Source organism: Oxyura jamaicensis, chromosome 20, assembly GCF_011077185.1.
Source record: "Oxyura jamaicensis isolate SHBP4307 breed ruddy duck chromosome 20, BPBGC_Ojam_1.0, whole genome shotgun sequence".
Lineage (NCBI taxonomy): Eukaryota > Metazoa > Chordata > Aves > Anseriformes > Anatidae > Oxyura > Oxyura jamaicensis.
This window is the reverse complement of record NC_048912.1, coordinates 12,211,521-12,225,032: the sequence shown is the minus strand read 5'-3', so window position 1 is coordinate 12,225,032 and position 13,512 is coordinate 12,211,521. Positions and strand designations below refer to the sequence as shown.

Genomic DNA, 13,512 nt, shown 5'->3' with positions numbered 1-13,512 from the left:
AGAAAACATTATTGTAAAGCATACTTGGTTTTCAAATCTTTATCAAGTCCCTTGTGCTACTGTATAAAGCCCTTTGGCCTTTGCACAACTCTTTCTTTAGTGATTAAAATTAGAGAAATAATGGTACACATCAGCCCTGCTTAGAGGAAGAGGAACATTTTCTAATCCATTTAACACAATCCTATGGGTAATTCTCTTGATGACTTTTATTCCTCCTAGATCTAACAAACACTGAAACATTAAATACTTAGAATTCACCTGAAAGCAAATTTCCATTATCTTAACCTTCCATCAGATTCAGCCTTGGAAAACATTTTGGAGAGACTTCAAAATACATCCCCTTTAGACGTGGATCACTACCTGAAGGGATGCTGCCCTGCAGAAGGCACTACCTGAGACTTTACTTCCTACCTTTCATTTGGAGCCAAGGATTGGGCAACCTAGGTCATCCAGAACAACCTGTGCTTAAATGATGTGGCCACTAGATGTCATTCCTTTTTCACTCAAATGAAGGTTAAAGAGATATTTACCTGGCAAAATAAGCCCCCCACTCAACATTAGCAAGCACATATTGTGGCAGAAAGTACCATTGCCCGGGAGATGCCAAACTGTGTAACACCAGCCACTACAAAAGTTTCCAGGGAAAACAATCCCATACTGGCAGGAGAAAGGACCACATGGCTCAAGATCTGCATCGCATTTTTACGGCTCTCCACAACCATATGTATCATATGTAAGGAGATATGTAACGACAGCTTCACAATACAAAGCTCAGTGTGTTCACCGCAACATGTGCTGTTGTAAAACCCAAGCTCTACCCGCTGGAACAGCAACAGACTGGAGGCTGAGGGCCAGACCCAAAAATGTGTAGGGTGCCCATTTCTCTCTCATTCAGGAGGAATTTAGTGCCGCTCTTTTTCTGAGAGTCTAGGTCCTGGTCACTTTATCAGAAATGGCTGGCACTGCTCAGGAGCCGAGCACACTGTGACCAAGAGCTCAGGTCTTGATGGTGATGGGAGGGAAGGATCCCACAGCTGGCATGGAGCCCATCTGGGTCCATGGTGGCATCAAGTGGGCTTTTGCATGACTTCCTTGAGTTCTGCTGTGCATTCATATTTTGTATGGGTGTAATTAAGGGGAAACTCTGGCACTACATGAATAAATATTTGCATATCCCGTAAGATGGAATGAAAATTCAGAATAATATAAATAATAAACACATTCCTTAAAGGATATTCAGTGACATGAGCACAATGCAGTTTTGACTTCCTGTATTTTTAGCAATCTGGTATCAGTTTTAGATACACCATTTACCACTCCTGGTTGTCCCTGATATGAATATAGGCAGTAGTTACACAATGATTTCTCTTTTATTAGCATGTAGACCTCTACGCTCCTTTGTGGTTATTCTCCATGTTTCGGATGTCTATCTATATGGATTATAAAGGCTGGAAAGAACCAGACCACATCATTTCTCCTTCTGTCTTTTCGTTTTTATCTTAACCAACTCTAATCATTTGCATTGTCATTTGAAATCTCTTTATCTTTTCCACTTCCTCCCAAATAATAAAGACTTGGAGCACGTAAGAATGGGATAGGGAAATACTGTACTAATTTAAGTAAGATCTTACACTGATTAAAACCAGATGTACTCAAGTATGTCTGTGCATTTACTGCTGGCACACACAAACACATCTGTTAGAGCTATCAGCGTAATACAAATTTTACCAAATAACTGTTACCATTTAGAGTATTTACTGCTTCTTTGAAATTGTATCCACGCTACTAAACCCAAAATATCTCCTACTGCTCAGGATTTCACTCATAAGTAATAATAACTCTGAGATGTCTACAGCCAATTGCTGTGAAACAACTGTATCCTCTTCGGTGCAATCAGACATAGTCTGTTTGCCACATTATTTCAGCTCCTTTAGTACCTCAGTGAAATTGGTTGCCAAATAGTTTTGCTAGTTCATAGATCATTCTTTTTTTTTTTTTCCCCTCTTTTCCCCCCCCCCCCCCCCCCTTTTATTTGCCCCTGAAAGTCTTTGTCCCACAGATCTATCAAGTTCCTCCTATCTGCCAAACCAGCAGAGGGAGACGACTGATACATAAATCCATGAATTCCAAACACGCTGTGTGTCCACGCATTGCTGTGCTGATGTATTGATACTTACAGTGCTCGTAGTGAATTCGGGTGGGTTGTCATTCACATCTGTCACCGTAATGATTGCAGTTGCCGTGTTTGAGAGACCATAGTTAAGATTTCCTTCCATATCTGTGGCTTGAACAATGACTATATACTGCTGAACTTTCTGGAGCAAAATAAAAGAAGAGAAACAAAAATACAGCCTGTAAAATGCCTGGGTTTATTTTCTGTACACAAGTGCAGTTATTATGAAGTTAGTTGGACTCAAAATGTTAGTAAGAAGACATAAAACTTTCTATCATATTTTTGAATGGATTTTTGCATAGATTGGACATTATCACCAATTTTATGGGAAAATAAAAATCTTAAATACAGAAATCATTGGTTGAAACAGATGTTTTTGTTAATTTTTAACCATTTTCAGCAACATTAGTCTTTTGAAAACCAGTAAAAACTTGGCTGATATATTTTCACTGAAAACATCACCAAAAACATACCCCCAAGCTGAGGGCAACATTGCCGGGTGGCAGTCCAGCTGGTTCTGCTCACAGTTTGATGCCCACAAAGCATTTTGACATTAAGATATCCTCTCTGTTTCAATCCTTAACACAACCTTGGTGAAAAAGAAGCATTTATGTTGAGTGAGAAAAAAAAAAATCTGCAGTAAGCAGAAGTTCAGCAGAACTATTTTAAATTCCTGAGGAATTCCGTGCTATCAAGGAAATGTCTTACAGAGCAAGACTAAAGTTCTTCTGGAAGACACTTAGATGGTATGTTATGCAATAGAAAAACAAACCTGAAAAAAAAAAATAGGAGAGAGCAGCACCTGATCTTGCATGTTTGTACATCTCTCTGCAATGCCTCTTTATTGGTATCACCTGAGAAAAGAGACCGACACCCTCCTCGCTGCAACCTCCTTTCAGGCAGCTGTAGAGAGCAATGAGATCTCCCCTCAGCCTCCTCTTCTTCAGTCTAAACAGCCCAATTCCCTCATTGCTCCTCATCAGTCTTGTTTTCTAGTCCCTTCACCAGCTTCGTTGCTCATACAGGCAGATATGAAGGCAAAGCTCCCGTCCTCCGTGGGCAGCTGGAGAGATGTGCAGAGAACCAGGGAGGGATCCAGCCCAAATCCATGTGGCTGGGGGGAAGGCTAAACCCCCTTCCTCCCCCAGGACCTTGCTCTTGGTAAGCCCTACAGCTTGGGGGCTCTCAGAGTGGATAAGTTTTGAGGGGACAAGCAGAAGATGCTGCAGGGTTTGTTTTGGATGCTTAAGGTGTCCCTGTGAGATCGGACACGGGGATCAAGTGGCTCTGGTGGAGCAGTGGAGAGCCCAAAGGGTGTGAAGATGAGATGGAAGCACAATGTTATTCAGGAAAAGCTTTTTGCAAAGCCAAGTGGAGGGACTTCAATGGGAGGAGAGACCTGCCCAGAGCAGCCGCGTGCTGGATTGCTTCCTGCTGTTGGAGTCCGGTTCAGCTACTTGAGGGCTGCCCTTTTCCTTCGTTGATGTTACAGGCTCATGTAAAATGTCAAATGTCCTTTGAAATTTCAAAGGGTGAGAATTAGGTCAGTTAGGTCTGTTTACTCCCATACAAACACTCTTGAACTGCTGTAACTGCTTTAATTCTTGAATGCTTCTGAGTTGCTAGAATAACAGAAATCTGAATTTTAGCTTTATCTTGATTCCAGCTCATTTAATTGACAGATATTAATCTGCTAAATTGATAAGACATCACACATAAGGATCCATCAGCACCTTGCAACTGGAATATATTGTGGAAATGAACTTTCATTGTCTTTTGCTACCTTGTATAATAAAACATGAGGGAGAAACTATTGTTAGCCCTTGTTTTTCCTCCTGTAAAAAAGTTGCCATTCATTGCTCCATTTGTAAAGCACCTAGTAATCATAAGGCTGAAATGTAAGACTGAAATGTCCTTATTAATGAATGTAATTTCTATTTCATATTTTGCCCTGCCTTCCTTCCTTCTTACAGACAATTTAGGAGACTGACAGAAGTATTCCCAAACCGGCCAAATGCTTGCGAGCCGAATTAGGTTTAAATCATAGAAAGGGGAAAGACAGTTAAAAAATAGTGGCAATCAGATTCCACACGAATTAGAAAACCAGGTCGGAGGCCCACATTAGAGACCACAATTCAATAGTACATTTAAATGGCAAAGCCACCTCTAATGTTCCTCGCTGCAGTGAGCCGGAGCCATGTAACGTGGTGTTTCCTATCTGATGGCGTAGCTGTCGCCCAGCATTTTAAAAGCTCCAGCGCTTCCGCAGCCTCCGCAGGAAAAAAAAACACACACCTTCATTCTTCCCATCAAAGAGGGCAATGAAACAGCCTCCAGCTGTGGGGACTCTTCTTTTTTAACCTTGTGGTTTTCAGCTTTCCCCTGTCTGCAGACCGAGGTCGCACGGCCAGGTCCAGCGGGGCTATGGGGGCCGAGGCAGCTCGGGTTCTGTGCCAAAAGCGGTCCTGAAACCCTGCCATTGCCAGGCAAACTTTCTTCTGAGCTCTGAGAATGAACTGCAGACCTTGGGTAAGGTTGCATGTGGTCTGCACAGAACTGATTCGTATTGGGACCTGGGCTAACGGCCTCCCGCCGCCTTCAGCTCTTTTCCAGTTGGCTTCGTTTGGCCCTTAACCAAAGCTTCCCCTGGAAAAAATAAAGAATCCTCCCATACATGAGGGAGAAAGGGACTAGAAAGTCTCATTTAAGAGTTCTGTTAGCCTCCCCATTGTGCTCCATGTACAGATATTAAATAATATGCACTCTGATGACATGCTTGCATGTGTGTGTACTCAGAGACTCTCTCTTATTAATCTCAGATTTACAGTCGGGTTTTTTATTTAACAAAATGCAGTTCACTGAGCATCACAGCACAGTGTTAATAAAAAATCCAGAACAAATTCAGAACACTACATTAAAGAAATTTAAAAAAGAGATTGTAGCTATCAGATAATACAAACCCCAAAAAGAAAATGCCCAGAATTTAGTAAGGTACCAGCTCCAAAGAGCTGGTTCATGCGGATGGGAAGAGGGAAGGAAAACACAGGAATGCTGCACATGTGAAAAAAAAGCACAGAGAGTCCAAGGCTGGTGAGAAAATTTGAGGAATTATAGCAGATAGCAAATGCATGGAGTGATTGGGCAGGATTGTTATGGGAACAGAAATGTTTAAAACAGGCACTAGATCTCAGGGTTGGAGGCAGTTGCAGCAATCAGGGACCCAGCCAGAGCTAAAATCCTGGTGCAAACTTCACCAAAGGTGCTCTGATTTTCCTCAGCTGAAGACACAACTATCCTATTTAGAACAGAAGTGTGGTCTGACGGAGAGAAAGATCTTGGCTGGCATGTAAAGTTGTGTCAAACACGAAAACATGTAAATGAAAGTAGACTGGGATTTGTCAGACCTTTAGGCACTCGGTTGCCATCCACATCCAGTTTCATCTGAAAGCCTCCAATGTGGGCATATAAAGGTGGCACGCTCAAGTACCTAGTTTAAATTTATAACTAATTCAATCTTCAGTGAGATTGGCCCCAGCAGACAAGAAATTACTGATTTTTTGTTTTTCTGTAGCTAACCTTTTTCCTTTTGTGCATTAAGCTGATTTTATTGAACTATTCAATCAATTTCAATTTCAACATGTCTTTCCAATTTGTCACCGCATCTCCAGGGGCATCTTAGTTTGTTGTCCTACTATTATTATTATTGTTACCACTATTAAAAAAAATAGACAGCCCCGTGCCCCCAGGCATTTGAGACATTTTCTTGATGGGGTTTTGATCATACAGAGTAATTCTGATTTTCCCTTTCTTTGCAGAAGTGACATTTTAAGTAGCACAGGGCAGAAACTACAGCATGGATGTAGCACTGAATAGTCTTAACCCAGAAAAGTGAAATAGTTCCTCTGTGTTTGCTTTGATGGTGATGCTGTGGAACAGAAGAAATAAGTTTCTGCCCTGACAGGGGCAGACTGAAGACCCAGCCCAGTGAAGTCCGGTGAGGCCCAGTGGCCGGTATTTTTAATAAATCTAGCCAATCTTCATGCTAGATGAAGATGAATGTGCTGCTTCTAATTCAGTCATGAAAAAAAAAAAAAAAAAAAAAAAAAAAACTGATCTTGATAAATGCTGAACTTTTAGTCTGACCTGAAAACTAAGAAGGGCTTTTGAAGGAAAAAAAAATTACAAAGAAAAGAATAATTTAAGCACTTGTGGCAGATCTAATCTGTCCGCTCTTCTGTCAATCATCTGATACAGAGCCACAAAGACATACATCAGCTAAATTCCAGAGGATGGGAATTAGCTGAAGAATTGGTTTAAGCTGGTTAATGGGAAGTTGATTGAGAGCTTGGTTAAAAAGTTAGGAGTGCCTAATACAGGAAGAGGTAACAGCTTGGAAGAAGGGTAACCAGAGAATTAAATAACAGAAACAAGATGCAGCAAGGGCCCGACAAGAGGACTTTTGTGGCAGCTGGTTTAGTGGACGTGAGCAGGAAGGACTGGCACCACATCCCACCAACTCCCTGCTGTGCAGCAGGAGACAAACAGCACCGGCAAATGCTCCGTGTACAGCATTAGCCTTGCAGATACAACAATAGTATTTTTTTGTGCCAAGTACTGAGGGCTCATCTGGATGCTGAGCACAATCCAGGTCACTTGTATTCACCGCTGAGCAACCCGGATCCGACCAGGTGCTGGGAGTCAAGAGCCCATCACCGGAGAAGAGCCTAGAAGAGCTTGGCTTGTTTAGTCTAGCAAAATGAAGGCTGATAGCAGATATGATTGCCGTCTATAAATACATCAGGAGGATAAACACTAGGAAGGCAAAAGAGCAATTTAAACTAAAGGACAATGTTGACACAAGAACGAATGGGTATAAGCCAGCCCTGAATAAATTTAGGCTGGAAATTAGTAGGTCCTTCACCACTAAAGCTGTGAGATGCTGGAGGAACTATCTAACACAAGGTCTGGGGAGAAAAATGTTCAGAAGAGTATATTAAATTAGGGGTAAAGCCTTTTTGGTCTAGGTAGAAATTACGACAAATTGAGCTAAAGCAGAAATCAGTTCCCCCAGCATTCTCTAGGTTCAAACAACTTTTGAAGACAAAAAGAGAAAAGCCCTTTCAGTCCAGATACCACAATCTGTTTGGGAGAAAATGGTTTAAGACTTAACACCGATCAATAACATCAAACCAGCATGTTACACAGGCATGAACAAAGGAATAGGTGCCCCCCTAAAACTGCAATTATTGCAAGCAGCACTGCCCATGGCGGTGCAGGCTGGCACCGCAGACAATGCTTCACATCCCCTGCCCCACCGAGAGAGGTTAGAAACCAAAGTAAATCACACTCTGAGAGACAGTCTAAAAGAGCAAAGTAATTTCTAAATGAAATTGTGGTAATGAAGTGCTATCTGTGATCCCAATTTCCAAGTCTGCATGCACAGTATTTTTAGGAATATGGCTGTTCCTGGTTTACACACGCAATTATTATATATCATACACGTGCTGGGTAACAGTGGAAGCCAAAGTCCAGAAATGTGGTAATTATGTGATTAAATTAATCTGCATTATGGACAAAGGCTTTGCAAAATTAGGACCTACATTTTCAAAGCTCTGTACAAATACTGTCCAATTAATTACCGCTTCCTGAGAAATGTATGACTAACTAAATTTAGCATCCTGTCTGTTAAAGCAAATAAGGTTACCAGGATGTTGCTGTGGGATTTATTGAGTTGGAAGCTATTGGTGAAGGATACAGAAAATCTGAAGTTGGTAAAAAAAAAAAAAAAAAAAAAAAAAAAAAAGGTTGTATTTCTTCTCTTGGCTATCCTTACATCTTCTTTATATTTATGTGTTTTTTCATCTCCCCTAACTTGTACATTGCCAATGAGAAGGGTATGGGATGTTCCTCTGGTTTGTTTTCTAAATCATTTTCTTCACATGCTAGTAAAATTTTGATGTTTGCTTTTTTGGTATAAGACAGTTGCCCATGAACACACAAGTAATAAACAGTGTAACAAGGCTGGGAAAGCCAACTTGAAAACAAACAAATACCCCAACAGTCACTTGACTCTAGCAGAAACACTTTATCCAAAAAGACCTAATTAGCCATTGTTTAAAGAAAGCTCGCAGGCAGACCTTTTAAAGCATCCACAACACTCCCTACTTAGCCATGGCTAAATATGAACACAGATTTCCAGAAGAAACCCCTTTGCTGGGAGCTCACTGCAGAAGGCAGCTTTCACAGAACAACCAGAAGGCCTGACACCTCCAGCAGCTCCCTCAGGGACTGGTGGGCAGCGAGCTTCGTCTTCATGCCTGAGCCGAGCAGAGCCTTTGATAGAGCTTGACCTTTTTCTTCCTTACATGCGGTGCAGCATCGTGTCATGTAGGCAGCACCCTCAGCAGACTTCAAACCCCAGGCCCATGAATCTTAATGCACACACTGCTGCTGCCTGAGCTAAAAGGATGCAGTTTGCTCCATCCTGATGTCTCTATACAGGTCCGGCTGCTATCAGAGGCATTTCATGTTCCCATGAGGACTGCAACAAGGGAGAGGATCCCATCTTTAAAATGAACCAGGGCACTCGCTGCTGCACAACCGCTAGCAGGGAAGCAAACAGACAAGCTTACTTTCTCCATTTGGCTGGGGTTGTGTTTGCTTTTCTTCCCAGCATGGCACAGCATTCCCTGGCCGCGAGCATCTGGGCATGTTTGGTTTTACAAGCTATCTGTGACTGCAGAGCTCTTGAGCAGGGGCAGTGCCTTGGTCTAACTCTAGTGATGCTGAGTCTCCTCTCCTGGAAATGGTGGTGTGTTAATTAAGCTAGTTTTCCTCCGTAAAAAAAAGGTGTTGATGAGAAACATCCTGGCTTCTGACATGCAGGTGAGAGCCCTGAATTCCTGCTCCCATCAGACTGACCTGCCTGCCATCCTCATGTTGATGAATGCCTCCAGCCCTTTCCCTCCTGCAGCCTGGGCTGCTCGAAGCAGGCGAGTAGCAGCCTTGCATTTGGAGTGCTGCAGAGTGGTGTTGCTTTTCCCACCTCATTTCTACATCCCTGCAAAACCTCAGGGCCAGCCTCCACCACCTGCAGCTCTCTGAACTGGGCTTTGCAGAGCCTTGGACAGCTCCTGTGCCATCCAAAGCACAACTCACAGCCATCATCCAGCCTGGTGGCACAGCACAGAGACTGGGAGCATGGAAACGCTACTGCACGTTGGGCCAACTTCAGCAGATTTTCTCTGCTCTTCTTAAAGGGTGAAGCCCTGTGCTTCCCACTGTGCTGCTGCCCCATAAGACTTATGTAACCGGGACTGAAAGAGGAGGCAGGGAGTGGAGGCCTTCTCCCACTAACCTTGCACCCGGTGGAGGATTTCTGCCTGCAGAACGGAGTTGCTTTGACTCAAAAAGAAGGGCAGAAGGACAATATTTATTCAGGAGTCATCCTGATGAACAATTCCAGTGTTTGCTCTGACTCACTGGCTGAAACAAGGACGGCTTTCACCCACGAAACCATGCTGGGAGAACTGTCCCACAAATCTTTATAAATCAGTCTAATACATGCCAATTTTTTTCTGAGACAAATAAAGGTCCAGAGGCCACAAACTAACCTCCGGATTTTCATTTGGCACTGCACATGTATTGACAATCGACCTTTAATAAGCAGCTTTCATCTAGCAGTGTGATTAACAACTGTGAGTTAAGCTATTTTTTTTTTTTTTTTAACATTTTTCCTCGCAGCACCCGGGCCCTGTAACCAGGGGGATCTCACACCTTACCGATCTCTTAAGCTACTGCGCTTTAAGGCAATATTTTAATGTGCTGCAATTTGCAGCTTTTTTTTTAACCTGTTCACAACCAGGAGGTACACAATCAAATCTTTCACCTTTGACCAGGGTGGGTGTTGAATTTGAAGTGCAAATGTTCCCTGATCCAGCTCAGCAGCTATTTTCTGTGTGGTGGCTTCTGAAAGCACAACAACGCCTGGTGGTGTGTGTAACAGCCAGCGAGAGCTACCTTAGCTTTCATATGAGAGCACGAGGAAGTGTTTTAAAAGTCACCTGAAAGAAAGCGAGTATGATCACAAAGAGGTTATAAAATCACAGAGCTGGAAAGCCCTTTGGGAGCCTTCTCTGTTTGGCCTCTTAGTAGTGTTAGACCAAGCAGTTCGGCTTCTGTTGCCTCTGGCTGCTTTTTTTTTGTTTTGTTACTCAGGCAGTGGAAGTGCTGAGTGTAACCTTCCTTAAGCACACCCCAGGTACAGAGAAGACCCTGACAGCCACACAACAAGCCTTCCAGCGTCCTGGCTGTGTCCACAGCCCCCAGGACAGAAGGTATGTGAGCCAAACTGAATCGTTCACCTCCCTAATTTTATTGCGAGAGTCATGATTTTGCTGAAGAGCCAGCTTCAGGAGTGGTGTTATTGAGTGAGAATCTCATCTCTGAAAGCGATCTGCTAGTTGTCAGGGATACAAAGGGAAGCTTAGAAATATCAACTCCAAACAGTAAAAAGCCCCAAAACAAAAACAAGTAAAAAAAAAAAAAAAAGCAATAGAGCAGACATATCAAAATAACAGAAAATGGTAACACAGACTGGTTCTCCTGGTGGACCAGTTTCATTATTTTCTTAACGCTTTGTGCTAGCAATACTGTGCATAAGAAGGACTGTATTAAACAAACAGAGATGAGTGTGATCCACCTGGTTATTTATTTATTTTTATTCCTTGGGGATCAGGCACTGAGCCCGGGCTATCGAGGTTTTGAAAAAACTCTCAGGTTGAAACCTCACTGTGTTGGAACACGTGAGGAATATCAATGCAGAGATTTCTGTGCGAGGAGAGGGACCTACTGGAAAATGCACCCACCAATAGAGTCACTCGACACAAGCGCACCTTGCAGAGGGTTCCCCACACTCTCACCCCAGCTGTACCCTTCTTAAGGCAATGGCACATTTTCAAATATACTATATACAAGGTTAATACCAAAGTAGGAGCTGTTTAACCTGGTACTTATTCTAGATTTCGAGTTGCAAAGGGCGGGGATTGGAGGTATAAATTTTTTATCTGATATGTCAGCATAGGAGAATATCAGAACTCGAATGCAGCTGTTTGAAAAACTTCAGCCCACGCAATATTTTTGGATCTGAAATACTGCTTTAAAATCAATCTCATTCTTTGAAGTTCACTCAGAATCTAAATGGTACCTCTATTTTGAAGATTGCGACAGCATTTTCCAGTTTTGGGAGGTTTTATAACATGGACACAATATTTGTTCAGACTTTTTTGTTTTTCCACTCAGCCTTGGCAAATGAGACACCAAGCCTGGAGCAAATAGAAAATAGGGACTGGGCTGTTTTCAAAAGATAAGTATGAAAACAACAATAACTTCAAGCAGTAGCCACTGTTCTGCAGCATTTTTTTACCTAGTCTTGAAATGTTTTATTTACTGATGCTGCTACTGATGGACCTAAGAGGTTTCCATGCCTCCAGCAGTCCTATGAAGGCATCTGGGTTGAGTCAATTAAAGATGTCCAGGCACTACAGACTTACCTCAAAGTTATTATCAGAATTATTAACAAAATTGTTATCAGAAAACCCACTGTAAGAATATTTGTAGTCCTTGGACAGTACTAACTTTCCTATTTAGGAAGACTGTCAGTAAATGAGCTTCTTATATGGTTCTTATTTAATGCGTAAATTAGAATCACAGGATCATTAGAAATGGGTTACATCTCACTCTTCAGCAATCAAAACTACAGATCAGACACAAGTCCACAAGGAAACAGGAGAGGAATAAGGAAAATAAATTATATACTTCTGATTGTCACCACTGATAGTCATGTGAGGGGGTGACAGTGAGCTGGTATGAGCTACAAGTAAATTTCATTTAAAAAAAGAGATATGACGAATATCTATGATAATGTATTTTGATTATGACTACAGCCAGGGAGTTGGTGCCAAAAAAAGAGTAGGACTGTGATTAAGGCTACAGGCTGCAGCTTGGATTTCTTTTGCATTTTCCCAAACACTTCCCAAGTGACCTTTAGTAGGTCATTTAATTTTTCTGTGCCTCAAAGAAATTGAAAATAACACTTCAAAATGAAATGAAAACACTTTCTTATCTTACAGTGATATCGTGAGAATAAAATCCATTAGTTTGCTGAAGCACTCAGACACTCCAATGAAGAGAGCTGCAGAAGGACCCATCACCAGCACCCTTCTGCTGGAGGTAACGGTGCTGGGTATCGCTGCAGGAGTTGGTATTCTTTGGTACCTCCGCATCGACAGGAAGCAACTCAGACCTAGCAGACACTGCTTTCAATTCACATCAATATTTTGCAGGCTTTATGCCCCAGAGATGCCAGGTCATCTTGCAAAGCACTTAAAAGGAGACCTGAGGAATAAGGCTTCTATCTTTTGGCTGAGGCAATTTTTGTAAAACCATGAAATTACGTCCAGCTTTTCTTGGACAGGAAGAGACAAGCAATAGTTCAATGTCTAGGTGGTCACACAGCAACTGTCGCTGCTGAGAGGTGCCCTTTGGAAAATCTGCCAGCAGTAAATTGATGCTGCATCCAGTTTGTGTCTGCCACTTTTTGACAAAAGGAGTGAGTGTTGAGAGAGAGGGAAAAAAACAAAAACCCCAGGCAGACCACAGAAAAGGGAAAGTAAACAACAAACCAAGAAACATTTTTGAAAATAAAAAATAACCTTCTTCGGACTTGTGCAAAACCACATTCTTCCTCTCGTGTATATCTTCTTGGTGCTTACCCAAAGGCCAGGCTTTAGGAAAAAAAATCCTAGTTATGTCCACTGCACTTTAATAATCTGCAAAACCTTTTCTGTCAAATGCTGCCAGAGCAATTTAATAAACAGGGAGAATGCCTTAATGTATTCTGAAACCTGAAAACCACCCATCATTAGCCCCACATGCTGTTTTCTTACTTTCTCTGCTTTAAGCCATTTAGCTGTTACAGCTCTTTTTCTTGTAAGCCTGACTTCTGTTTTTATCAGCCTGATTTGTTTTCTGGTATATCTGGCTTGATTAAAAAGGGGAAAAAAAACTTTTACAATCCAGGTAAAACCACCTTCTTCTTTAAGCTCTGTTGGGCTGGAAGCTTGAAACAGATCATCAAGAAGATCAGTGTAGGTCAATAAATATTCATAATATTGCTCATAATTTATACTTGGTCTCATTTTTGCAGATAGGCTCGAAATTCTGCGCTCATGGCACTTCTGCTATAGTCAGACCTTTTTATTCTTAGCAGCATGAGGTTTTCTAAATCCTATCAATGCAGCAATTAAAAAAATAAAATCAGTGTAATATATATTCGATGT

At 42.0% G+C, this 13,512-nt stretch overlaps 1 protein-coding gene across 3 annotated transcripts in view; it reads right to left on the bottom strand.

Moving 5' to 3' along the window:
• Positions 1-13,512, bottom strand: part of CDH4 (cadherin 4) — a 454,811-nt gene that overhangs the window by 40,438 nt on the left and 400,861 nt on the right. For all 3 annotated transcript variants that reach the window (XM_035344248.1, XM_035344249.1, XM_035344250.1), the window contains one exon: positions 2,178-2,315. In XM_035344248.1, the coding sequence (XP_035200139.1) occupies positions 2,178-2,315 (138 nt within the window). The remainder of the gene's footprint in view (positions 1-2,177; positions 2,316-13,512) is intronic.